The 26,293-nt window shown below is 42.7% G+C and overlaps 1 protein-coding gene and 1 long non-coding RNA gene across 8 annotated transcripts in view; one reads left to right on the forward strand and one right to left on the reverse strand.

The window, feature by feature from the left end:
• LOC121710087 overlaps nucleotides 1-26,293 on the forward strand; it is a 324,103-nt gene that overhangs the window by 82,988 nt on the left and 214,822 nt on the right. For 6 of the 7 annotated variants that reach the window (XR_006032094.1, XM_042093995.1, XM_042093993.1 and 3 more), the window contains exons 12-13: nucleotides 4,207-4,343; nucleotides 23,821-23,919. Coding sequence is in view for 6 of the 7 variants with exons in the window: in XM_042093995.1 (XP_041949929.1) it covers nucleotides 4,207-4,343; nucleotides 23,821-23,919 (236 nt within the window). In the remaining variant the exon portion in view is untranslated. Of the gene's footprint in view, nucleotides 1-4,186; nucleotides 4,344-23,820; nucleotides 23,920-26,293 lie in introns of all 7 variants that reach the window. The other variant, XM_042093989.1, reaches the window with a different exon arrangement.
• On the reverse strand, nucleotides 1,693-25,220 carry LOC121710115. Its single transcript, XR_006032095.1, has 5 exons — nucleotides 25,084-25,220; nucleotides 14,733-14,735; nucleotides 13,982-13,989; nucleotides 9,654-9,661; nucleotides 1,693-1,703 (listed from the first exon to the last, which is right to left on the reverse strand). It is a non-coding gene; the product is annotated as an uncharacterized LOC121710115 (long non-coding RNA).

A 26,293-nucleotide genomic window follows, 5' to 3' on the forward strand; every position in this document is an offset into this window, starting at 1 on the left:
ATCTCACTATAATCTCCTAGCTGTGCGATATGTCCCATTACAACCCATTGATTTGATTCATGTTCTTGCCATCCACTAGGCTATTTTGCTGTTGCGCGAACAAAACATGACGTCACATGCAAGGGGTGAATAGTTCAACCAGGGGAGAGGGATGGAAAAAAAAGAAGAAGGAAAAAAAAGAAACAAGACAATTCAACACGTTCCTTTTCAATATTAGGCTACAATATCCTATTAGGCCAACTGAGTAGACCATTCAATTCAATAGTCCATCGGATGAAAAGGAGATCCAAAGGGGAGAAGGATATTAATCTAATTAAGTGAAAAACAGAGTTTTCAATAAGCTCAAGTGTATAGGTGTGTATGTCTATAATATATGTCTATAATGTGAAAGGAGAAGTCAATCCATTAGTTATGTCCCTTATTCATTCAATGCTCACCGTCTCTTGCGAGCTACCATTTCTCTGTGCCGTCACTCTCTAAAAAGGTAACGTTAAGCCTGTAGATTGTACATCTTCCATTCTCCTTACGTTGTAAATCCTCCGATCTGTAGGTGATATAACCCCCTGTTGCCATAGTTGTCTCTCTGCTTCTTCTGGTGTTTCACATGTTGTAGACCCTTCATCTCTGTATACTTTCAATTTTGTTGGGTACAGCAAGTACGTTTTTACATTCCTCTCCTTCAATAGTTTTCTCAAGGTGGTATACCTGCTTCTCTCCTTCTGTGTCTTGCTCGTATAATCTTGTGAGAAGTAGATGCGGTTTTCGCTGTGAGTAATGTTTTTTTTAGATCAAGCTGCCTGTAGAACTTTTTGTCAGGTGGCCCAGTGCTGGAAACATACAGTACCACTACCGACCGGGGAACTGCATTCTCCTGTACCATGACCTTTGAAGAGGAGCGGTAGGCTGCAGCAATGTTAAGTATGTTGGGTGATATCTCCAACTTTTCCACAAGCAGTGATCTTATGAATTCCACCATGTCTTCCCCCTCTGCGCCTTCCTTAATTTGATAAATCCTTACATTGTTCTGGCAGGCTCTCATCTCAAGATGTTCCAGTTGTTCAATTAGCCTCTTTTGTTCTTGATTCAAATGTTTTATCGTTTCATTTGTAGTCACCTCTCTCTCCTCCAGGTGATGTATTCTCTGCTCCGCTTCTTGTATGTTATCGGCGACTTCTCCCATTTCAGAGCGAAAATGCTTTATATCCGTCCTTATTTGTTTCATCTCTGTTGAGAATTTCTTAAAATCTTGACGTAATTCCCCAATTTGCTTAGATATCTCACTTTTAAAGTCCGTCAGCATCGCTTTCAAACTTTTCTCCAAACTGCTTTTCGTCATTCTTTGTTCTGATTTGTTTGTAGATTTGTGACATTCCTTCTTCGTTTTGTCTTGTTTTTGGTATTCTTGAGTCACTGCGCCTGATCTTAGGTCCATAACTTTTTAGTTTCCATTGTAGGGTATAACTTTTAAATATATACATGTACATATATATATATAGACTGATAAAGAGTTTTGAAATAAATCGTAGACTAAGTCATCCCGACGTTGCTGTCCAACGGAAATCTCCAATGCTGCTCGCTTTAAGTTTTTAAAGGAGCCACAGGGCTCCTTGTGCCCACAGGGCTACTCATCTGTTATAATTACTCATTCTGATTTTTTCAGTCAGTATGTTTACATGCACTGGTAAGTCGAGCTACAGTTATAGCTCGGCTGGGATTTGACCATAGAGAGTAAAAGATTTGACTAGACCACTGTCATGATCTTCGTAGACCAGTGTTTCTCAAAGTGTGGTCCGGGGACCACTAGTGGTCCACAAGCTATCCCAAGTGGTCCGCGAGCAGACGTGGTAAAACATAATATAGATGAGTTGTTTGCAATATTGAACCAACTTGTATGTAAATCCAAACAGTTCTGCAACACTGTCTATGTAAGATATGCCAGTTTAAATCATATGAATCCTCTGACACAATAAGTAAAGTGCAAAGACAATAAGCAAGGTGGTTAAGTGAGTAGGCCTATTGTGTAGGCTAATATAGCCTACTGTTGAAGTAGGTCTAATCTTTTTTTTTTTTAGCTAGATGGTCCGTGTGTTTCTTTTTTATTGGTTAGTTAAGTGGTCCTTTGTCTAAAAAAGTTGAGAAACACTCGTAGACCCAAATATTAATGTTTTACATCGCCACACTAGATGGCGATATGCGCCCAAACGCAACACATTCCCCAAACTCTCCATCTAAGCTAACTTGCTAGTGAACTTCCATATTAGCTTACTTACTAGCAAACTTTGCATCAGTGTAACTAGTTAAATAGTTGACATTACTTGCTGAAAATTTTCGTATGGACATTCTGGGGTATGTTAATTTGTATATGTATGAGAGAAGCTTCAACTTCTGGGTATGTAGCATTGTGGCATAAAGCTTAGGTAGTTAGCTTGCTAACTCTGGCAGAAATCTCTGGTGTTCTTGTTCCATATTGCAGCCACAGGGTTGCAGCAACAGCACGTAGACTAGGCTACAGGAAAGCTGCTGCGCATGAACTAATTCGGAATATTTTGAAAACGTAACAGCTAGATATTTTGTCTTCTCATTTTGTAGGCGAAAATAAAGAGAGATTTTATCTTAGTTATTATTTCATGCAAAACATTTTAGTCTTGTCTTTTTTCGTCAACAATAATGCATCTTAAGATAGTCTTAGTCAGTGTTTCAGGGCATTAGTGCAGTCTCGTCATCGTCTCGTCTGACGAAATTAACACTAGTAGGCACAGTGCAATTTCAGGCAAAAGCTTGACATTTGTATTGGAATTCATGTGGTTAAGCGCTTGACAGTCAGGGCTGTAGTACTCGAGTCCGGTCTTTTTTTTTATGGTCTTGGACTCGGACTTGTCTTGATCTCAGTCTGGTCTTTGCAAAATGTTCTACTTGGTCTTGACCGATTCTAGGGCGGGCTTAAAATAAATCTAGTTTTTTAAATTACAAATGATCAGAAATGATCAGACAAAAAAGATGTTTAATTTATTCAAAATCCACCTATAATGGCTGTGCCTTGACATTACAGAACTCATTACTTTTACATGAAAAAGTAACCTAACAGTGTAAAAAAAAGTATAACCTAACAGTGTAAAAAGAAGTAGTTCAGAAAACAATTACATAGGTAACTGGTGTTGAGAATTAGTTTTCTCGCTATGACTCTGTCTCTCTTATTTTGGACTCAGTCTTGACCTGGACTCGAACAACTTTGGACTGTCTTGCCTTGGACCCGAACCTCTCTTGACTCGGTCTTGACTTGGTCTCGACTAGTCCTGGTCTTGGACTTGTCTTGGACTCGACAAAGACGGTCTTGACTACAGCCCTGCTTGAGAGCACCCGATCGGAATAAAACGTACCCCATGTAAACAGACGGCACAAATTTGAATTGGAATAGTTTAATCGGAATTACAAAAAAACTGTCCATGTAAACGTGGCTACTGAGGCCTATTCATGCAGGCTCCATGCTTTAATTGCAACATTGCAACGGGCATGTCTGTGAGCCCCCATGTACATGCCCACACAGTGTAGCGCTGTAGCTGCCTAGCTGTGTTAACTTCTGGTTGTAGCAACTTAAGCGAGGTAAAACAGATTATTTTTGTATTATTTCATACCAACAGCACTCAGTGACCTCGAGAAATGGAGATCTTTGTGAAAACTCGCTGAATTTCTCCTTTAAGGATTTCACATGATTACACCAACCAACCAATTGTGCACGGCTTAAACAGGACCTCAAAATGTACACTGACATAGAATGTACCGCTATAAGTCTACAGCTAGTTAAATAAAAAAATATGAATACAATTAGACTATTTGTTAAAAGGACTGTCCCAGCTGACACATATCACTGTTGCAGTGGCAATGCACACCATTTTAGAAGATTGATAACTTATGTCAAATCACAGTTGCAGTTAACACTTTTACTTCACAGCGTGTTGTCACTCATTCAGTCCAGCTGCCATCAGGTAAGAGTGTTTGCCGAAGTAGAGCCAGAGAAGTTTATTAACTCAGTTTCGAAAAAGACAATTACCATTTTCTCGAAAATGCCACCTCTTGAATGGTGGTGCTCCAGGTGCTCTTGAATGTCCGACCAGGCCGACAGACCTTAGAGCTCCGGACAGACGCTTGTCAAGGCAGCTATTCTGTTTTCTGTTTTGCTTTTAAATAGATAAATTGATCATTCCACAGCTGGACTAAAGATTGCAAGAGCAGCCAGGAGACGGCTTCACAATGTTAAATACCCCCTCTCTGAAGCTGTTGCTTTAGGACTAGCTTCAAATCCACGGAATGTGATTTTTCATCAGAATTCTAATATAGATCTAAAGGTGAGTCTTGCACTTCATTAAAGTTACCTTTTCTATTCTGTCTTTTCTTCATTGTGTTCACATTGATTAGGCTCCCATTGTACCATTTTATTACAAAGGTTACTAAAGCATTTTAGTTATGTATCATGAAAATAACTAGATACAAATGTGATACGTCTACCCTGAAAGAAAGTGGAATAAAGTATTAGATTAGATTAGATTCAACTTTATTGTCATTTAGCAGAGTACACGTACAGAGTAGAGAAGGCGCGGTTGACGGTTACAGCCGCGGATAATCCGCGGATCGGGCGGATGACGTGACGAAAAATAATATTTGAATTAAATTCGGGCGGGTGGCGGTTGAACCAATCAAATGAAAAAAAAAATATATATACATTGTAAAATATTGTTACACACACACTAAAGGAAACAGAAAGTTTAAATTGAGTAGCCTATGGTAGCCTACCAGTGTTTTGTCCTCTCCATTGTGCAATAAGAAAGTAGAATACAGTGCAAGTTGACCAATGATTCATCTCCCATGTAGTGTCTCGTTGCAGCGCCTTGGTAGGCCACTAGCAAATACACCCACCCCACTACACAACAGTGTACGCAACCAGATTCTAACGCTAGGCGGGAAGGGACATGATGTTGGCAGTAGTTTAAGGAGGATACGCTTTTATAGAGTTAAGCATTCTTCCTTGAGAAAAATTTGAACTCCGAGTCCGGGTAAATAGACGGACACAGAGAGGTCAGCAGGGAATGACGAGCTGATTTTGGGCTGAGCTCAACGTTGCGCTCTGCCCCACATTGAGCCCAGCCCCGATCTGCAAGCTGCAGCCAGGGGTGCCCGCATATTGGACTCGAGGTATGCCATTTGGGCGGACTGGTGTAGCCTAACAAGTTGTAGGGTAGGCAAGGCCTCATTTAAAATGTTACATGCCAAAATGCTATACGCCAACACGCTATAAAACGGCCATAGCCTATATCATGTAGGCCTACATCTCACGAAACCATTTTACACGCAGGCTACGTCAAAATGTATCTGCTAAGGAGCAGAGGCACAGAGACAGCCTGTAGAAATGAGCATGGGATAAAATCGCACTGCTGCAACAAGTGATAAAAATTGATCAGCTTGTATGACGATGATCCAACACACAGCAAAAGCTAATAATGATAGCCTACCAGTTTTTAGCTTACCTTTATAAGATCCGCAGAAAGTTTTTCAGAGTTCCACATTGGGCTACTTCAGTTATGAAGCATAAAGCAAAGTTAACGCACCAGGAAATGTGAGGCAAAATTACGATAGTGGTAACCCTGGACATAATGCTGTTGTCAGCAGCATAGTCTATCATGACCTATTCTTAAAACTTCCATTTCCATGAACGCATGTTTTATTTTTTCATTGCAAATATGTGCAGTGAGAAGCCCTCTGTTTACTGCTGTAGTGAGATTTCATTCTTTTTGGTTGAGTGTAAAATGGGACGGTGGTAAGAAGTGGGGAAAGCTGTCTGTAAGGAGTTCGCACTACGTAAGAAGTTCGTCAGGAGTACTCTTGAACACCTGAGAGAGTCTACTGTAACGTAAACTCTTTGTAATTTTGGCATATAGGCCTATTAAGGAGATTAGTCATCGTGAGCAGTAGGATAACCCAATCTATCAGCTTTTTTTCTGCTCGCCGTTCTATTGTGACATCAATGGAACCCTGCAAAATCATTATTTGATTGGTCAACAGCTCTTTTTCACATGCGAAATTTCGCATGAAATGAGACCGTTGCGAAAAATGTTTTTAAGCGCAACGAATTTCGTCCTCGGTGTGTACAGACTAATACAAATGCATGTGTTTAGGCTGCATAATTTCGTGTGAATATTTCGTCCGACAAAATCGGACTCCGTGTGTACAGGCCTTAACTCTTTGAATATTGCACCCTGGTTAGAGACCAACTCACAAGTAAAGTAATGAGTAACAAGTTACTTTCCAAAATGACTAACGAGTGTCATTTCATTAGCTTACAATTTAAAGAAGTAACGGTAACACTTTACTTGACGGGTGAGTTCATAACACATTCATAGCAGCTGTCATAAACTGCACATAAAGCATTCATGACTATTTCATGAGACATGACTCAACATTCATACCAAACCTTTCATGAATGTGGAAGACAGAACAACGAGAGCTTGTCAAAATAAAAGTCCAAAGTCGCAAAGCAGCATTGCTCTTTTTGGTCCAAACCTCTTACCTGATCATGTCACATCTGAGTCAATGGGCTACTCCAGTGCCAAAAAGACAGAACATGGTCAAGCAAATAATTGTTGTTTCATAAAAATATATTTGCTTTATGATGTAACCTTTGCAGATGATTTCTCATCTTTTGCTACTGGGAGTGTCCAACCGTTCCAGGTTACACAAATACGGGTCAGCTGAATGTAGGCTAGTTTACCTCCCAGTGTTAAACTCAGTGATTACAAATACTTCATGAAATATGTATTCATGAAATATTTACAAAGATACACAAATACGATGTTGGACTTTTATTTTTTGACAAGTTGTCATTGTTCTTTCTTCCACATTCATGAAAGGTTTGGTATGAATGTTGAGTCATGTCTCATGTAACAGTCATGAATACTTTATGTGCAGTTTATGACAGCTGCTATGAATGTGCTATGAACTCACCCGTCAAGTAAAGTGTTACCGAAGTAACTAACTTGTAACTCATAACTTTTTTTGAGTGACGACCCCAACACTGGTATTGGAGGAGGCCTAAACATCCCATAGATGAGTTTGCCTGGGTTGTTTTGTTTCGATATTAGTTATATTTTAAAACAGCCAGTCATTGTAGCCTACCACTCGGGGAATAGGCATTTAAGAGAGACAGATTATGGAGTGATATGACTCAGAAATGACATCAGGCAATGGCAGCGATATGTTCAGAACGCAAGAGCTAAACTTCTACAAGCTCAATAACATCCACAGCAAAAAAAATAAGGTGAGAAAAATAGTCGGGAAACTTTGCCCATTAATTAGATGTGCAAGGCAAGCAGGCAAGTTTGGGGGTTAATGTTATGGGCAATAAAAAATGTGAACACACGTTGCACTGGTGTAGTGGACTTTGGAATGAATAGAGTCTCCATAGTTAGTTTCTTGTTAGTTTGGAATGAATGTTGAGGCTCCATAGTTAGTTTCTTGTATGACTTTTTGGCCTGCTGGTACAAAGAATTGCCTAAAAAAGACACGCTCTCTTCCCATGCAGTCAAAATTAACGGGAGTCTTCAGAACAGACTCGTCCTAATCGTCACCCTGACATGACAGTGCATAGTTAAAGTGTTGTTGTGGCCTGAAGTTAAGTGTTAGGGGCGGCGCTTGTGAGGCGGCCGTGGAGATCTCGTGCAGGAGGGAAAGTTTGTCTGTGTTTATGTTTATCGTGCGGCGCCACTAATGGTCCTGTCTGTCCTTGTATTGTGTTTTTTTTTTGTCTTTATTTTTGTCTTTCTGTTGTACTTTGTGTTGCCTGCATAGAGAAGACCAAATCAAATTCCTAGTATCTCTGTATACATGGCGAAATAGAGTTGAGTTGATGTGTTCTTAATTAGCCTATGGACCCTTTCAAGAGAGTTCCATTATCAGCATCATAGTTGGCCCCACAAGACTTCCTTTTTAACATTCCATATGTTATCTTAATGTAGAGGAAGTAGATTGGGGCCCAAATAGAACGTTCAAGCATTATTTTTGTTTTTATTGTTGAAAGGGTCTATAATGTGAATGACTTGTTATTGTATTCGGGCTTTCTTTCTTTTTGCAAAAAAATAAAGTGCAATAGGCATTAATGAGTAGGCTCAATAGCAGCATATTGAAATTATGTGCCAAATTGTGTTTTTTATTAGGCTACAATGACAAAATTGTAGCCTACAGTAGCCTAGTCCGGTAGGTCAGGTTTGCCGATGTGCGTTTTATTTAAGCTGTTTATTTATTTTTGACCCTGTGCACCGATTGGAGATGGAGTTCACTGCTGATATTCTGGGGATAGGCTACAACATAGCCAATAGGCCATGCTAGGGGCTTTAGCTTTTAAATATTTTGCATTGGATCAGTCTCCTTTCTGGAACAGGCAAGAGCTTCCTTGCAGCTGCGCCTTGCATCGCCTATAGATCTTAAAACAACCAGCGGATGGCGGGCGGGTGCAGTTTTTTAAAATTGGTCAAAAAATATTGGTGCGGTTGGATGGCGGACGGATGATGAATTTTGTGATGCAGCTTCGGATAAATAGCCCATCCGCGCATTTCTAGTACAGAGCCAATGAAATGCAGTTGACATCTAACCAGAAGTGCAAAGAAGCATTAAATACCAAGTGCAGGTAGAGTATGGTTGTGTAGACAATAGAGATGAATAATGTACAGTGTATAGTTGGATAAATACAGGTTTTCCAGATGACATGTCTATAGAAATAAATAGAGTATATGTCGAGTATAAATAGACATTCTCTATAACTAATATATATATATATATATATATATATATATATATATATATATATATATATATATATATATATATACAGTATAGAACAAAATTATTCATACTCATCATATTAAATGTTGATTTTCTCTTGACCAATATGTTTGTTCTGACTGAAAATGGTAAGACAATGTGGTAGAAACATGGAATCAAAAAAAAATAAGCGTTTTTATCTTTTTTTAATGAAAAATGGCGTGTCCACAATTATTCATACCCCTTTAAAATAATCACTGGAATCATCTTTATTTGCAATCCAAGCTCTCAAAATGGTTCTTATAATACGTACCAAGCCGCTCCATGTCTCCACAATGATTGTAGACCGCACCTTTTTAGCTGCAATCCGGGTTTTGAGGCAGGAACGATTATTTGCCATCACTCTGGCCTTGTACTCACTTTTTTGATGGATTGAGGTCTGGACTCTGGCTGGGCCACTCTAAAATATGACATTGTTCTCTGTTAACTATTTCTTGACTTGTTTGGCTGTTTTGGATCATTGTATGGTTTAATGTAATCTAGACTCCTGATATGTAGCCGTCCTACCACATGCTCGCTGGACCCTATACCTACGAGCCTACTTAAGTCCATCAGCCCGACCATCGCACCAGCTAACACGCGTTAACCTCGCTAACCTCTGGCACATTTCCAACCTATCCAAAGGCATTGAACGAGCAGTCTCCAAACAGTCTCTGACTTCCTTTCACAAAACAACCTTCTGGATCCAAATCAGTCTGGGTTCAAAAGCGGCCACTCTACCGAAACGGCTCTGCTGTCTGTAACAGAAGCCTTAAAAGAAGCCAGGGCGCCCGCTCGGTCATCAGTACTCATTCTGCTTGACTTATCGGCTGCCTTTGACACGGTTAATCACCGCATCCTTCTCTCTATACTCTCTAACATGGGAATCTCCGGTTCTGCTCTCTCCTGGTTTGAATCCTACCTCACAGGACGCTCGTTCAACGTATCATGGCTTGGTCAGCTATCTGCACCTCACTATCTCACCACAGGAGTCCCCCAGGGCTCAGTGCTGGGCCCCCTTCTCTTTGCTATCTGCACCACCTCCTTGGGACAGATTATCCGTTCGCATGGCTTCTCATACCACTGCTATGCAGACGACACACAGCTCTATCTGTCCTTTCCACCTAATGACCCCTTGGTTTCAGCACGGATCTCAGATTGCCTCTCAGACATAGCTACATGGATGAAGGCACACCACCTCCAGCTAAACCTCTCAAAGAGTGAACTGCTGGTCCTCCCAGCTAAACCTACCATACACCACGACATCATCAAATTTTACTCCCTGTCTGTTTCACCTACCAGGACTGCAATAAATCTAGGAGTTGTTCTCGACAACCAACTAACCTTCTCAGATCATGTTGTCTCAGTCGCCCGGTCATGCCGTTTCGAACTCTACAACATACGGAAAATCAGGACTTACTTGACTCAAGATGCTACTCAACTTCTGGTTCAGGCAATAGTGATCTCACGACTTGACTACTGCAACGCCCTCCTGACAGGTCTCCCAGCCTGCGCAGTGAAACCACTTCAGATGATCCAGAACGCGGCGGCGGCGCGCCTGGTCTACAACCAACCCAAAAGGGCTCATGTTACCCCGCTGCTCCCCGCTCCCACCTACTTGAATGCCCTCATACAGACATACGCTACCTCCAGACCGCTGCGCTCCTCAGACGAACGACGTCTAGCTCTACCACCGGTACGCTAGGCCAATCCAAACTTTTCTCATCTGTTCCTCGTTGGTGGAACACACTGCCAGTTCCTACAAGGGCAGGGACATCCCTCTCCATTTTCAAAAAACTCCTGAAGACCCAGCTCTTTAGAGAACTCTCTTTAGAGAACTCTCCTCTCATAGCACCACTTACAACAAGTCTTGCTGATGCTAGCACTTACCAGCCGTCTTGAACTGACACTCAACTGTTTAAAAACAGCACTCACTGATGCACTTATTCTTACTGTACTCTACCGTTTTTAAATTGTCCTAAAATTGTTGAGAGAATTGCTTTAAAACTTAACTGTTACCATGTTGTTAGTCGCTTTGGTTAAAAATACGTCAGCCAAATGTAATGTAATGCAATGTAATGTAATGGTCCAATGATGCCTATTGGGGCAGGTCTCTTTGCACACTGCCTGATCTTTTCCTCCAGAATCTCAGTGTAGCCTCTTGCTTTAGTGTTACCATTTATTTTGGGAAGGTCACTAATGTTTAGTATGGGGTGTTAGCAGTGCAAAGTCATAGGTGAAATAGTGTAGGAGTAAATGTAAACATTTAGAATAACATGTGATTATTAGGTATTAACAGTGCATAATAAGCAGTTAACAATTCATTACTAACAGTTAGTTAACTGTTGTTATTCTTTAATAACATTAACTAACTGTTAACATGCAGTTTGTAAGTGTTAATAAGCAGCCTTTTAAGTTACTTACAAGCATATTTGTTAACAGTTAATATGAAGCTTGTATGTGTTAACAAGCAGCTTGTTAATGGTTGTTAATGGTGTATAAGACAAAGAGGTGGATAACTAATACGCTTATAAGACCTTTCTTACCTATTTTTTCGAGTAAATTTTGCAGTCTCCCAATCTAAAGCGAGGACCATGTAGCCTATAGTTCCACAAGCCCAACCTTCTATCTCTATATATCTATCTATCTAGCTAGCTTGATTAAGCTGTGAGAAATGCACCTTCAAAATTGCACCAGCAAGCAGGAATGGAACCCCGGTCTCCTGCATTATACAGTGACCTGCTACTTACTGAGCTACATTCCTGTCTCTAGTGTTAGGCTACGCTATAGAGGCTTAGACAACTATGACCCACGGTGTGGTTTCGTAAATTAATTTGCCCTATACTTCTTGACTGCAATGTAGTCAATTGACTGCTTGACATGTCATTTTTATTTTTCTGTACAATAAACAAATACATCTGCTTTATGCCGCAGAATTACATTCATATTTGGAACTTACATAGTCCAATGCATCTAGGGTGACCAGATGAGATTGGCTGAAATTCGGGACGCTTTTTTTTTTTCGCGGGGTGGGGGGGTTGTAGGCCTACATAGACTATTATAAAAGATAATGAATTTTCAAACCTGTACCAAAACACATTTTTATTCAAACATCAAGTCTGCCTCACAGTCATTGTAAAAAAAAAAAAAAACGTAACAGTGCAAATCAGACCTTTCAGAATAAGGATAATACCCTAACGCTAATAACAAGCCTTGCCAAAACTATGGGTCATTAAGTAAGAATACAAAATAATTGTTAGATTAAGTAGATTAGGCTATGTTAAAACGACATCGGACATTAGGCCGAACATATTTTTTTGCACACATGACGCCTCCCCTCCGTGAGAAACACCAAACTCTCTTCTACACACTTTGCAGAATGCTTTCATCTCGTCGCTTAAGGCTTTGTCAATCCACGGGTACCTCCACCCACTCAACCCGGTACCTGCATAGACGCTTTTGCTTTTTAGCGGCGTGTTGGGGTTCATTCAAGGAATGAATGAAAATGAGCTAAAATCAGTGCATATTCGCGCCTAATTATAGAACGTCAAAAAAGAAACAAAGTAGCCGGGGCTGCATCCAGACACTTAGCTGCCGACACCGACGGTAGCCTTGGCTATGTGTAAAGTAAGCTATCGCATGATTTCATGCACGTAAGTGAAAAGGGCCTTGCATCTGTCAAGTTCGCACAGGGCCTCGCATCCCCTTGCGACGGCCCTGCAGCTCCTCCTAAGACAGCGAGGAAAAAGTTAAAATACGCGATAAACCCGGGAAAAGTTGACAGGTTTGTTTCGGTCCCGGTGATTATTTGTGAAATTGTGCAAACGACAGCCTTTTCAAGGCATTTCAAGGAAGGAGTCGTTGCATGCAAGCTCCCAAATTGACCCAGTAGCCTAAGGCATCAATAAATTGTTGGGACTGGGGAGGGTCATGCGTTTTTTCTCAATCACTTTGGAGGGTCATAGAAAAAATTCTTGCTGGCGAGGGAGGGTCACGTCTTTTTTGACTAACACTCCCAAAACTCCTCCGGTAGCCCCTTAATTAAATAAATAACGAACAGTCCCTAATTGATTAATAGCCTAGGCCTACACCAGCAATTGTTGAACATTGACCTGTACAGGACATTGACAGTAGCCCAGCCTAACAAGCAAATGTTGCAAAATACATCAAAAGACGCAATTAATCAGAAATAAATAATGTAATCTGCATCGCTTTATTTAACAAACTGCAAGCAACAAGAGCATTGAGTTCGCTGTAAGGCCAAACCCAAGAGCAAAGCCTATCTGTTAAGGCAGTCGATAGGATATATAACGAGCTGTGTGCCTGGAAAGACGATAGATGACGGCTCTGGTCATCCCATACCCTCCCCCCACTTCCTGTAGCCTACCATTATGAAGGCCTGTAGCCTAAAACGACTCGTTGCCATTTTGTGACATTAAGCTTTTTCACGTTAATCCCCCCTCCCCCATCCCCTTCTTTCACAAGCAGTGGGGGATTGCGGGGCACAAAGTAACACTTTTTGGTAGACAAAGGAGGGTTCTCCGCGCTTCTGTCGTTTGGCCACAATCCGTTGCAACCAGGCCAGGACAGATATTTTAGAGAGGAGAGACGCCGGTGCAGCTCAGATGTCTTCTTAATTTTCTTTATTCTTCAGTAAAAGGTGCAGAACATTATTAAACTTTGACTAACATTTCGATGTGTCGATGTTTTTGACTAACGAACATCGAAACGTTAGTCAAAGTTTAATAATGTTCTGCACCTTTTACTAAAGAATAAAGAAAATTAAGAAGACATCTGAGCTGCACCGGCGTCTCTCCTTCTCTCTAACACTTTTTGGCTTTGGCTAAATATTTCTAAAATCATTTGAGTTTCACTAGTCATTACATTACATTACATTACATTACATTTGGCTGACGCTTTTTAACCAAAGCGACTAACAACATGGTAAACAGTAAGTCTAGTCACATGTTTTAACAAGCAACACTTGTTATTGAACTAATAACAGACGTGTGTCGAAAATTGACTTTATTTTCCATACGGAGAAATAACATATGCAGAGTCTAACCAAGGTCAATCTTGCCAAAAAAGCCCTCAAACCTGAAAACACATGAGGCAAAAGTGCAAAACATCACAAAACTAACTAAACTAACACGCGGATATTTTTGTATTGCAATCATTGTAGCCTACAGTTGTAACAGCGCGTAACAGTCGTTTTACTCCCCGGATGCGCTCATTATAAAGAACGTTTAACGTGTCCCAAAAACAGCTATCAATTAATCACCAAACGTCTTATAAACAAGTATTGCCAGGAGCAACACCTTGCAAAAAATAACAATAACAATAGGCCTAGGCCTTTATATGGCTCTGCTCCTGCCTAGAATCGAACTCAGAACTACCTGAAAGTTGCAGACCTGTTCTGGAAATACGTGCATTAACCCACTCGACCGTCAGACAACGCTATCTGCTTCGAGTAGGCCTATTGGGTAGGACTGTAGCCTACACTGGTTGCTGTGGCACAGTCTTGAGTGTCCGAATTCGTTTTTCTTTGTCATATGAATGCTGTCATTTTGTTAACATTACTGTTAAGGAGATGCTGTAGGCAAAGTCTATATTTCAACCTCGTTAGTGTAGTAAAAAAAATCGGAACTATTCACAAGGTTTCTGGGCAGCATATTTATGTTCTGTTAGCAAGCGAACTTCTCATGACTACCGACAAAGTAGCCTACTGCCAGCTGACGAAGCTCTCATTTTAAAACATTACTGAGAGACAGACACTGTACAATCAAGAAATCTTGCCACTGAATCCAAAACTATGTTTAACATTATGTACAAGGCTTAGGCTACAGTGGACTAGCATGTTGCAGGGGCTGCTAAAAACACAGAGAAACGCACTGAAAACTCGGCCAATCACAGCCCTTGCTGTCGAATGCGCCGTCTGGTTCGACCGTGGAACTCCACAGTGGACTATGCTGCCCCCAAGCGGCTGCAGTTGTACTTACATTTCACCATTCACCATGATCGTGAATGAAGTGTCAATTTTTAACTGGGACCCACTGTATATCAATGCGTCTTTGTTCATGGGTTTGGCCTCACAGCAGAGGCTTAGACAACTATGACCCACGTTTTGGTTTCGTAATTTGCCCTACTTATTGACTGCAATGTAGTCAATTGACTGCTTGACAGGTTATTTTTATTTTTCTGTACAATAAACAAATACATCTGCTTTATGCCGCAGAATTACACACTTGGCCAGCCTATAGAACGGGCACATTTTGGAGAGAATAGAGAATGTATGCACGCAAGAATCTGTAGGCTATTTGTGGCTGGTTACCAGCAAACAATGTTTAATGCATTAACTCAAGACGTCAAACATTTTCTAAACAATACAAACAGAAAGGATGCAGCAGGCAGCAAATGTAGAAGAGTCATTTCCATTGGAAGAACAAAATGCTGAATGAAGCCCAAAGATATGAAGGCATATCTGGCAAGTTGTTATTTTTTGAAGACGTAAATGGTTGGGCTATAGGCCTAGTTTGCAAGAAGGAGACATAAAGCGTGAGCATGCCAAACTATCCACATCTGTGGTATAGCGGGGGGTAGGAGGATTACTGTTAGCGCAGGATTTATATAAAATTCTTCAACAGAAGGCCTGCCTCGAATGCAGGCTTGCCCAAAAAAAAGGCCTATGGTTTGCGCAGCCTACAGTAAGTAGGTCTTAGTGAGTCTAGACTTCTTTTAAACTGTCTCAGAGGTGGAAAGTTGCGTTCGTTGGGGGCAGGGCCGGATTAACAATTCATAGACCCTTGGGAACAAATGTCTGATGGCCCCCCTTGCCCCCCAGCCAACGTGAATTGGGCGGTCAGTTAATAGGCCTATCGTGAAGATTTGTATTGCCATTTAAGGCACGAGCGCATCTGTGAGGCCAAGCCTCACCAAGTAGCCCATTTGTTTACAACTAACATTACATTTAATTAAACTGCTTATAGGCTATGCCGAAATAGTTTCAACATTTTGAATATCAGTGTCGGGTGAATTAGGAAATGCCTTATGGCTGAATGGGATCCCCCCTCAAGCAATAACCATCCAAAAAGTTAAAAACAGATGACATGATACGCGTCACTGACATAATGCGCAAATAATATAGCCTAGATATTCCAATATATTCGAATACATGTGTTTATTTTAGAGGGGATATATTTGAACGTCATTTTTGAGCAATTTTGACAGCCCTAGTCCACTGTTGGCTACGCCAATCGTCTGTTAACACCTTCCACCTAACCCTGGTGAGTGGGGGTCGCTATAATGCGTGTGAAATAGCACCATTGAGTAGCCTATGCGAAATAGCCTTAAAATCGTTCCGGTGTTGTGTGCCTTCTGGTTTCTCCACCTACTGGTTTCCTTGCGCGTGCATGCGCTGCAGCAGTTGTCAGACGTTCACAAACAAGTTGTTTTAGGCGGTTTGAAGTCGCTTTTCATACGCCATGAGCGCTCGGCTACATTACAGCCACTCGGACAAAAGACACGTAAAAAAATATATGTTTTGAAAACTAGCATTAAACTGGATTCGATCCCGCAAAAGCAACACACGCGTGACTCTCTCCATCCTGATTCCCTACTATTTGAGCCAACTAATATGTTCTAATAGGCAACACCCAGGTAACATGTTGTCCAGGCTATCTGAAACAAGGGGTTGCCTCTCATCTACAACAACTGGTTACCTTGGGCTGCTACAGTCGTCAGTACACTGTGCACAGTAGGCCTATGATACTCTTTGTGGTTGATCAACTAAAAATAAAAGATGTATTTGGTGATGACGTTATTGTAGGTGTCAGGCTGGAGTGAAGAGCACAGTCGCAGATGCAGTTCAGGTTTTTAATAATTTCAGTAACTTAGAAAGTGGTCAATAGACAAAGCAAACTCAGCTGTTATCAAGTAGAACCACAAACACTGGATCAATTTCAACAGAGAACAAAAGGCAAACTCAAAGTTCATCAAACAACAGTTTGTTCAGGGTAATCTAATTCAAGGTCAAAGCACAGTCCACGGTCAAAGCACAGAAGGCAGTCAGCGAGGCAAAGGTTTCCAGACAGGGCAAGACAAAAGGGAAGTTCAGAGACAAGTGGGGTTCAATACCGTGAAACAAAGAGAATCCAAGCAAACAGTCCAAAACGTGATCCGTGATCCGAAATCCAAAGTCCAAAGTCCAAAGGCAAACAGGGTCAAGCGCAAATAGTTTGTCTTGAATAAGGTTCCCCAAGAGTAGCTTCCGTTGCATGCGAACATGAATGAGCACTGACAAACAATTCAGGGTTCCTTTTAAGCATGGCTGCTCACTTCCTCCCTGGCTTGGCTGAGCCGGCCTTGCGCCGACTCCTTAGTGCCCTCTGCTGTTCTGGAGGGCACGCTGTGTGTTGAGTCGTGACAGAACCCCCCCCCCCTCGAGGGCCGGCACCCGACGGTCCAGGAAGGTTTGGGTGCGTGTCAAAGAACTCCTGAATTAAGGATTTGTGAAAAATGTCCCTCCGCGAGACCCAGGACCGCTCCTCCGGTCCATAGCCCTCGACCCCGCCGCCGAACATCCAGGAGCCTTTTAACTGTAGGTCAGAGTGCGAAGCAGAGAGACATGAAAAACAGGACTGCCCCTCATCGATCGAGGAATGGACAACATGTAAGACATCGGGTTGATTCTGCGTGCCACTCTGAATGGTCCCACATACCTGGGCGAGAGCTTTCTGGATTCTGCAGGCATTGGCAATCCTTTAGTCGACACCCAAACTCTGTCACCAGGGTTGTAGAACACTGCCACCCTTCTTCTTCTATCCGCCTGGCGCTTGTATTGGTTTGTGGCCCTGACGAGGTTCCGACGGGCCCTTTTCCAGAGTCGTCGAAGACGCTGGACTGAGGCATTCGCTGAAGGCACCGGACCCTCTGTTGGCGATGCAGGAAACAACACTGGAGGGTATCCTGTAAGAACTTCGAAAGGAGACAATCCTAAGGATGAAGATTCTAACTGATTGTGGGCTAACTCTGCCCACATCAGGTAACTGGCCCACGTGGTAGGATTAGAAGAACAATATGACCGGAGATATTTCTCCATTTCTTGGTTTATACGTTCAGTCTGGCCATTACTTTGGGGGTGATACCCTGAGGTGAGGCGAACAGTTACCCCCATAAGTTGCCAAAAGGCCCTCCAGAACCCTGAGATGAACTGTGGTCCCCGGTCAGACAGGATTTCCTTAGGTGTGCCCTGGTAGCGAACCACCTCTCTCACTAGAATGTCCGCTGTCTGTCGCGCAGTTGGCAGTTTCTGTAGGGTCACAAAACGAGATGATTTCGAAAAACGATCAACAACAACAAGCACTACTGTAAAACCATTGGAGAGGGGCAATCCAGTAACAAAGTCAAGAGAGACATGTGACCAGGGGCAACGGGGTATAGGCAAGGGGAGCAAGAGACCTTGGGGCCGCTGGTTGTCAACTTTGTGGGCGGCACAGACTGAACAGGCAGAGACATAGCTCGCAACATCATCTCTCATAGATGGCCACCAGAAAGTACGACTAATCAGTTCCATGGTTCGGTGGCGTCCGGGATGCCCAACCAGGCGGGAAGCATGACCCCACTCCAACACCAGTGGCCGTTGTGCGGTCGGAACGAAAGTCTTGGAGGACGGTGTGTCAGGTGGTGGCTGTTCTAGACGGTGGCCATCTTGCACTTGTTCCATTAGTACCCAACGAACTGGGGCAATGACACAGTTGTCAGGGACAATCGGTTCTGGTTTCTCTAGAAGGCTATCTGGGGCAAACTGGCGAGAAAGGGCATCGGGCTTGATGTTCTTGGACCCAGGTCGGAAAGAGAGTGTGAAGTTGAAGCATGTGAAGAAGAGGGCCCACCGGGCTTGACGAGGATTGAGTCTGCGGGCCTCACGGATGTACTCCAGGTTTTTGTGATCTGTCCAAACCATAAACGGGTGTTGGGCCCCTTCCAGCCAGTGGCGCCACTCTTCTAGGGCCAGTTTGACCGCCAACAATTCACGATTCCCTACATCATAGCGACTTTCAGCTGGGGTGAGCCGCCGGGAAAAAAAGGCACAAGGATGGACCTTTTGGTCATGGGAGGACCTCTGGGAGAGGACCGCTCCTACACCCACCTCAGAGGCATCCACCTCGACTATGAAAGGCAGTTCCGTGTCTGGGTGCATTAGTACTGGAGCAGTGGTGAACCTTCGTTTTAGCTCTGAAAAAGCTTGATGTGCAGCGGGGGTCCATCGTAGGGAAGTGGGTTTACCCCGAAGAAGGCCAGTAAGAGGAGCTGCCCCCGTGCTATAATTACGGATAAAGCGACGATAAAAGTTTGAAAACGCCAGAAATCTTTGCAGCTGCTTCACCGTTGTGGGAGGAGGCCACTCCAGGACTGCTGTCACTTTAGACTGATCCATTATCAAACCCTGGGGGGAGACAACAAAGCCAAGAAAGGCGGTGCTAGAAGTGTGGAACTCACTTTTTTCCAGCTTGACGAAGAGTCTGTTTTGGAGTAGTCTCTGGAGCACTTGCCGGACGTGTTGAATGTGAGTATCTAGATCAGGGGAAAATATTAAAATGTCGTCTAAATAAACAAACACAAAGTGATCCAAAAAATCTCTCAACACATCATTAACCAAGGCTTGGAATACGGCAGGACAATTAGAAAGACCAAAAGGCATTACCAAGTACTCATAATGGCCTCGAGGGGTAATGAACGCCGTCTTCCACTCGTCGCCTTCTCGAATTCTGACGAGATGGTAGGCATTCCGGAGGTCCAACTTTGTGAAGACTGTCGCTCCACTGAGACGCTCAAAGGCTGTGTTCAACAGTGGCAAGGGGTACTTATTCTTCACCGTTATTTTATTCAGCCCTCGGTAATCAATACATGGACGAAGCCCACCATCTTTTTTGCCCACGAAAAAAAAAACAGCTGCTGCAGGAGAAGTGGATGGTCGGATAAGTCCATTTTGGAGAGACTCCTGTATGTACGCATCCATGGCTTGTGTTTCAGGAATGGACAAGGAGTAAAGCCTACCTCGTGGGGGCACTGTGCCAGGCAGGAGATCAATTGCCATATCATAGCTGCGATGTGGAGGGAGCGAGGCTGCATTTTCCTTACTAAACACCGCACTGAAGTCACGATACATGACAGGCACCCCAGAAGCATCAGCCAGTGGAGTAGGGATAGCTGCAACAGCAACGCTAGAGAGTGAGGGCAGTTCCGGTGGCCGATGAGCTGTACAGGCAGGTCCCCACTGAGTGAGAGTGCTGGTAGCCCAATCAAATGAGGGTTGATGAGTTATGAGCCAGGGGTATCCTAGGACAAGAGGATCTTGAGGAGTGTCTATTAAAAAGAAAACACAGCTCTCCAAGTGTGTGTTCAGTGTAAGCATTTGCAGGGGCTCAGTATAGAACTCTAGTTGTCCAGACCCTAGGGGGCGTCCATCTAAGGCCTGTACTGTTTTTGGAGTCTCACAACGAGTGATGGGAATCTGTAATTGGCGTGCTAGAGTTTGGTCTATCAAATTAACTGCTGCACCTGAATCCACCAAGGCTTGTAGACTTACTTGAGATCCCTTGCTGGAGGCCCAGGACAGACACACAGGCAGGGTGCAGCGAGACGTGGGAGCAGAGGCGACGACTCCGCTCACCAGGAGGCCCCCCGAGTCCTGGTGGGCGCAATCTTTTCCCTGGAGGTTTGGACAGGTAGCGCGCACGTGACCCTGAGCTCCACAATACATGCAAAGGCCCTGTTGAATCCGGCGACGTCGCTCCTCTTGGCTTAAACGGGAATGGCCCAGCTGCATTGGCTCTTCACCGTTATGGTCGACTGGGGAGCTGGGCCGAGGTGGTGTTGGTAACGGTAGTGGAGACATTTGGGCCCGGTTTGGCAGAAGAGTGCGGAACTCTCTTCGTTCTCTGCGCCTTTCTCGCATGCGTCTATCCAAAGCTGTGGCCAGAGTGACAATGTCATCCAAATCTTCACCCCAGTCTCAATTCACCCTCAATTTCATCCTTCAGGGACTCCCTTAACCCCTGGTAAAAACCAGTCACCAGCGCTTCATTCTCCCATCCAGTCTCAGCTGCCAGGTTTCGGAACTCGATGGCGTATTCTGTGACTGACCGTAAGCCTTGGGAGAGTGTGAACAGACGAGACGCGGCCAGTCGTTGAGTGAGGCTGTCATCGAAGACTCGATGAATGGCATCCATAAATCTTTATGGATGAGCAGTCTGGGTGTCGATGGGTCCATAAGGCAGTAGCCCAATCCAAGGCCTTTCCAATTAGCCGTGTGATGATGTACGCAACTTTAGATCGTTCAGTGGGGAAGTTTGCTGGTTGCAATTCAAAGATCAAAGAACAAAAAGCCTTTGCAGGTAGCTGGCTCACCAGAGAAAGATGGAGGAGGAGACAGGTTGACGGTGGAGGAGGTAGGGGAAGGAGAGCCCTTAGGATCAGGCAAAGTCCTCACTCGATGACCAATCTGGTTAAGTGCTTCCTCCATCTTCTGGAGACCATCTTGCTGGTTGTGTACAGTTACCCCAAGTCTCTGAACAAAAGCTCGAAAATCCTCTACATCCGCTGTGCTACTTAGATCGGGCTCATTCATGATGTCAGGCTGGAGTGAAGAGCACAGTCGCAGATGCAGTTCAGGTTTTTAATAATTTCAGTAACTTAGAAAGTGGTCAATAGACAAAGCAAACTCAGCTGTTATCAAGTAGAACCACAAACACTGGATCAATTTCAACAGAGAACAAAAGGCAAACTCAAAGTTCATCAAACAACAGTTTGTTCAGGGTAATCCAATTCGAGGTCAAAGCACAGTCCACGGTCAAAGCACAGAAGGCAGTCAGCGAGGCAAAGGTTTCCAGACAGGACAAGACAAAAGGGAAGTTCAGAGACAAGTGGACAGTAGGCCTAGTAGACCTACATTCTGAGAAATTAAATGGTACGAGAAATGATCTACATAGCGCACCAGACCGCAATGTCTTCAAGGGTTGAATGAAGGGAGTTTGCAAAAAGTAATGTATTTTTCAGTCAATAAACATTCTTAATTTTCGAATGTCTTTGTCAGGGCTATATACATTTTAAACATTGGGTGCTGAAGACCCGACAAAGCGGTGCGTTAATTCTTCAGGTGGGAAGTGTCAGGAAAGTGTCATACGAGAGACGCTCTTATTGGTGGTTAGTATATGGAGTAGGGAATTGACAGCAACATATCCAATCACATTATGAGAGATGCTGAATTTAACATAAACTGCGATGTTTGATTTTAAATTAATGTAAATTTAGCCGGGACTGTAAGCTGGCACACGTGGGTGCTCGATGTTTTCAGTGGGTGCCCGAGAGACGGAGCACCCACGGTATCGGCGCCTATGACAAGCGTATCTCGCGGTTGCATCCATTACAAACAAACATGCAATGTGAACGTCTGGGATTGGGGAGAGCACTAAATGCTCTTCTGAATAAGCATAAAGTCAAGCCTTTAAATGAAAAACACTCTTTAATAATCAAAAAAATAAACGCTAATGAACTTGTGACCATCAAAAATCGTTTATCGCCTGTAACTCTGTGATAACAGGACAGGAAGGCATTTGGCTGAGCAACGGAGGTTAATATGCTCTATATTTTGTCCAAATGATGTCTGTCTATCATCGTTGCACTTGGAGAAAACCAGAATGTTTAATTTGTCCTGCTTTTCTTCTACGGCTGCAAACGGGATTCACTCGCCGTTAACCAAATATTTCTTTATTAGGGCAGGGCAGGCATATTTCTGGCTATTAAATTATTTCTAAACCAGTCTGCTAAAGTCTGTAGTGAAGTCTGTGTAGGGTTTTCCAGCTCCATTTCTTTTTACGAGACACCCTGCTCACTTGAGACCTCTGTCGGTTGTTGCAGCGTCGTTGCAGCGTCACTGGAAAAATACAAATTAAAGTCGCGTGATCCCGCGCGCGGACCACGAGTGAAGCCGGCCAAGTCGAAGCACTGCCCACTGTAGGCCCTACTGGCAAGTTTAAAATTTGATGACCAAAAGTGGGCCAGAGTGGGCGATCCGATAACTGGAAATCTGATCTCACTATGGGTTTGTGTTCACAATTGGGTTCCCCTCACTTTCAAAATATCTCCTGCGCCCGTCTTCAGCTGTGCTTCATATGCGCCTTTCGCCATAGACCAGGTTTTTCTTGGTCAGTGGTGTAATGCTTTTTAGATGGTGTAAGATAGCGATTTTTTTAGATAATGCGCCAGACCCCACCTTAGGTTGTTAATTGCCACACCCCTGAGCGCATTGCTCAATAAAAGAGACAGGCATAGCAAAAAAACTTGAGTGTACAATAGGAATACGCTTTGCATCGTGATGAGAACACTTTGCGCCACACTTTTGACCATCATAATAGAGCCCTTAAATTTTGTAAGGGTAGTCCAGTCCATCGATAGAACCTTCTTGCCTGACAAGCTTAAGTTGTGGTGCTTACAGTTTGAGCTCTTGCAACACATCAGGTGGCCTTTGTCTGTGAAATTTCTGTTTTAGAGGTGGAGAAATTTGAGAGAATTGATAACAGTTTTGTTAAGAATTGACTTCTGGTGAAATTTTGTCTGAGTATAGCATTATATGGAAAGTGGAATATTGGAGTTACTAATGACCAGTTTGTGCTAAGTGTGTGCTAAGACCAGCCTGGTATTTACTCGCTCTCAGTCCACGGATCAAGTCATCAAGAACCCTGCCCTAACAGTGAAAACAGAATCCACAGAAATCAGTTAAGCTTGCTCTATGCACACTGCAGCATTGGGATATTGTTGGGCAGGTGTTAAGAGTAAAGAGCAGGGCTTGGTCTCTGTAACAGTTAGAACATTCTGTTTTTATTTTCATTTTACAGTGTCCTAACCTTTTGGAAATGGGGTTGTATGTGAATCGTTTAATAATTCAACAGCATCAATTTTTCAAATGTTCTTTTGTAGCCAAAGGACCAGCGGATATTGAATTTATTTATGGAGTTCATGTCTCATCAGTTGAAGAATGCCCCCTCATTATCTAAATCATCTACAGATAAACAAAAGGTAAGGTATATTTAAAGACTATTTTAAAGATGAGGTCTGTGATTTCTGGAATTCTGTGATTTTGCTCATATGTAATGTAGGCTTCATTAAACTGAAGAGCTTGATACCCAGTCACATTTTCTTTTTTTTTGCTTATATTGCTGGTTTCCATGTACTTCTGAAAGTGACCCATATCAGATACCTGTGTTTTGTTTTCATTTTCACCATTCTGCTAGCCTGGAAACCAGCCAAACTTAGCCCCGCCCACAACATTTGAGGTCGGGAAGTTCTGTCTGGAATTTTTCCGTTGTGGAGCAACTATGCCTGTGGCCGGTTGCACAAAGCACCTTAAGTTTTTCCCTTAAGTATGACCCTTAAGGCTTAATTTCTCCTTAGGTAAGGGATTTACTTAAGGATGTTGCACAGAATACCTTAAAATGTTTCCTTAGTTAAGGAGAAACGTTTATTTACTGCAATTTACTGCATTGAAAGGGATTTTCCGGCACGAAAATTCTATAGTTTCCACAGAGATTGTTCAACAGCTGTAGCCTACTACAGTGGCTGCCTTTGCCACGATGCCGTTAACCCACCGAACACAGTAAAGCTTAATGATCTTATCATTCATCTTACCTTAATACTATTCGCAGAATTATCCAGGTAGCAAGTAAAGCATGTTATATACATGAACTGAACAATACTAGTTGGCAAGTTAGAGATGATCCTAACTGTCATCAGTGCACCCGTGCAGTGCAACGTTTTGCCTAGCGAACTGAACCGAAGCTCATAGGCTAACAAGACTTCCACATGAATTGTTAACGTTAGCCTACGTAAACTACACAATAACAATACGGCATGTTTCTGATAGAAGCTAGGCCTATTTGACAGAGTAAGCATATCAGAGAGGTTTTATTTTTAATTTGTCAAAAGTAGTTAATATACTTCATTTATCAGATGTCCCTTAGGTTTTTCCCCTTAGTTAGACTACTAAGGTTGTTTGTGCAACGGTTTAAGGGATTTCTTACAAGATAAGGACAAACCCTTAAATACTTAAGGGAAAATGTTAAGGAAATCTTAAGGAGAAAACTTAAGGGTGTTTGTGCAACCGTTTTTATTTTAAGGGACCCTTAAATCAGATTTTAAGGGAAAAACTTAACTTAAGGTGCTTTGTGCAACCGGCCACTGAACCTGGGCCCAGTTCCCTGAAAGCATCGTAAGCCTAAGAGCATCGTAAAGTCCATCTTACGAAAGGTCTTAAGATTTGCCGACTGTTTCCCGAAACCATCGTAGCTTAAGAGCGTCGTGAAAACACTCGTGGATCTACGAGTGCTCCAGAGTTCTCGTTACCGGCTAAAATACAGGTTTCTCACTGAGGTCACCAACAGGACATACAGAGGAGTTACAGCTTAGAATATATCCAACTTACGTTCTTTACTGTGTTTACTTGTGATTAATCAGATTTTAGCCTGCAAAATAGCATACATTTAATGGTCATAATGTGATTAAAAGCAAACAAAAATGCAATCAAGTTATGAAACGAGACGTTACCAGAATAGTTTGCCATTATATCATTGCTAAGTGAATGCTATATTTTATTAGACCTATGAGGTAAAAGCAGAGAAAGGAACATGGTTTAGTCTGTGCTGCGTCAAAATCTAAGCCTATATGTTATTTAAGCCTAGCCTACACATTTCCTCACTTTCTTACTCGACCTCTTTCTTATCTTCGAACGTCTTCTTAAGTGACACAGACATGAACGGTGCAACAATCTAATCTTAAATTATTTATGTCTGTGTGTGGTATATAGCCTATTTGGGATGCTTACATGCGGATGTCAAAGTGTTCTATTTTCGTATTGATGTAAATTAATGTGTAGATCCGAAGTTTAAATGGTGGGGCTAATAGCTGTGACGTGCAGTCACCTGACATCACCATCAAATTAGAGGATATTTCAGAACTATTAACGTGGACAGCTCCCCTTAAGAGCAGGGCACACGCGTTTTCGCTACGAGCATGTTCAGGAAACAGTTGGAAAAACCAAACCAACGATCGTAAGATAAATCGTAGAAAACCCTCGTAAGTGTGTGTATCCATCATTATCAGGAAACCGAGCCCAGAGCTGTTCAGGCTAATGAAATTGGGCCTTATACGATGATGGACAGATGAGCAACAGTGCCTCGTCTCTCATGTCATCTGAATACGCTTTGGTTGATTTTGTTTGCAGCAAAAACGCTGTAGTTGGTGGCTTCTAAGACCCCGTTTACACATAGGAAAATTGCTTATATTTCCATGCGGTTTGGCCTTTCATTTACACAAAAACTGAGGTTTTATCACTGAAAATTATTATTTCTATTATTAATTATTATTTCTATTATTAATTAAAACTCCAGCCAAAGTG

Source organism: Alosa sapidissima, chromosome 5, assembly GCF_018492685.1.
Source record: "Alosa sapidissima isolate fAloSap1 chromosome 5, fAloSap1.pri, whole genome shotgun sequence".
In the NCBI taxonomy this organism is placed as follows: domain Eukaryota; kingdom Metazoa; phylum Chordata; class Actinopteri; order Clupeiformes; family Clupeidae; genus Alosa; species Alosa sapidissima.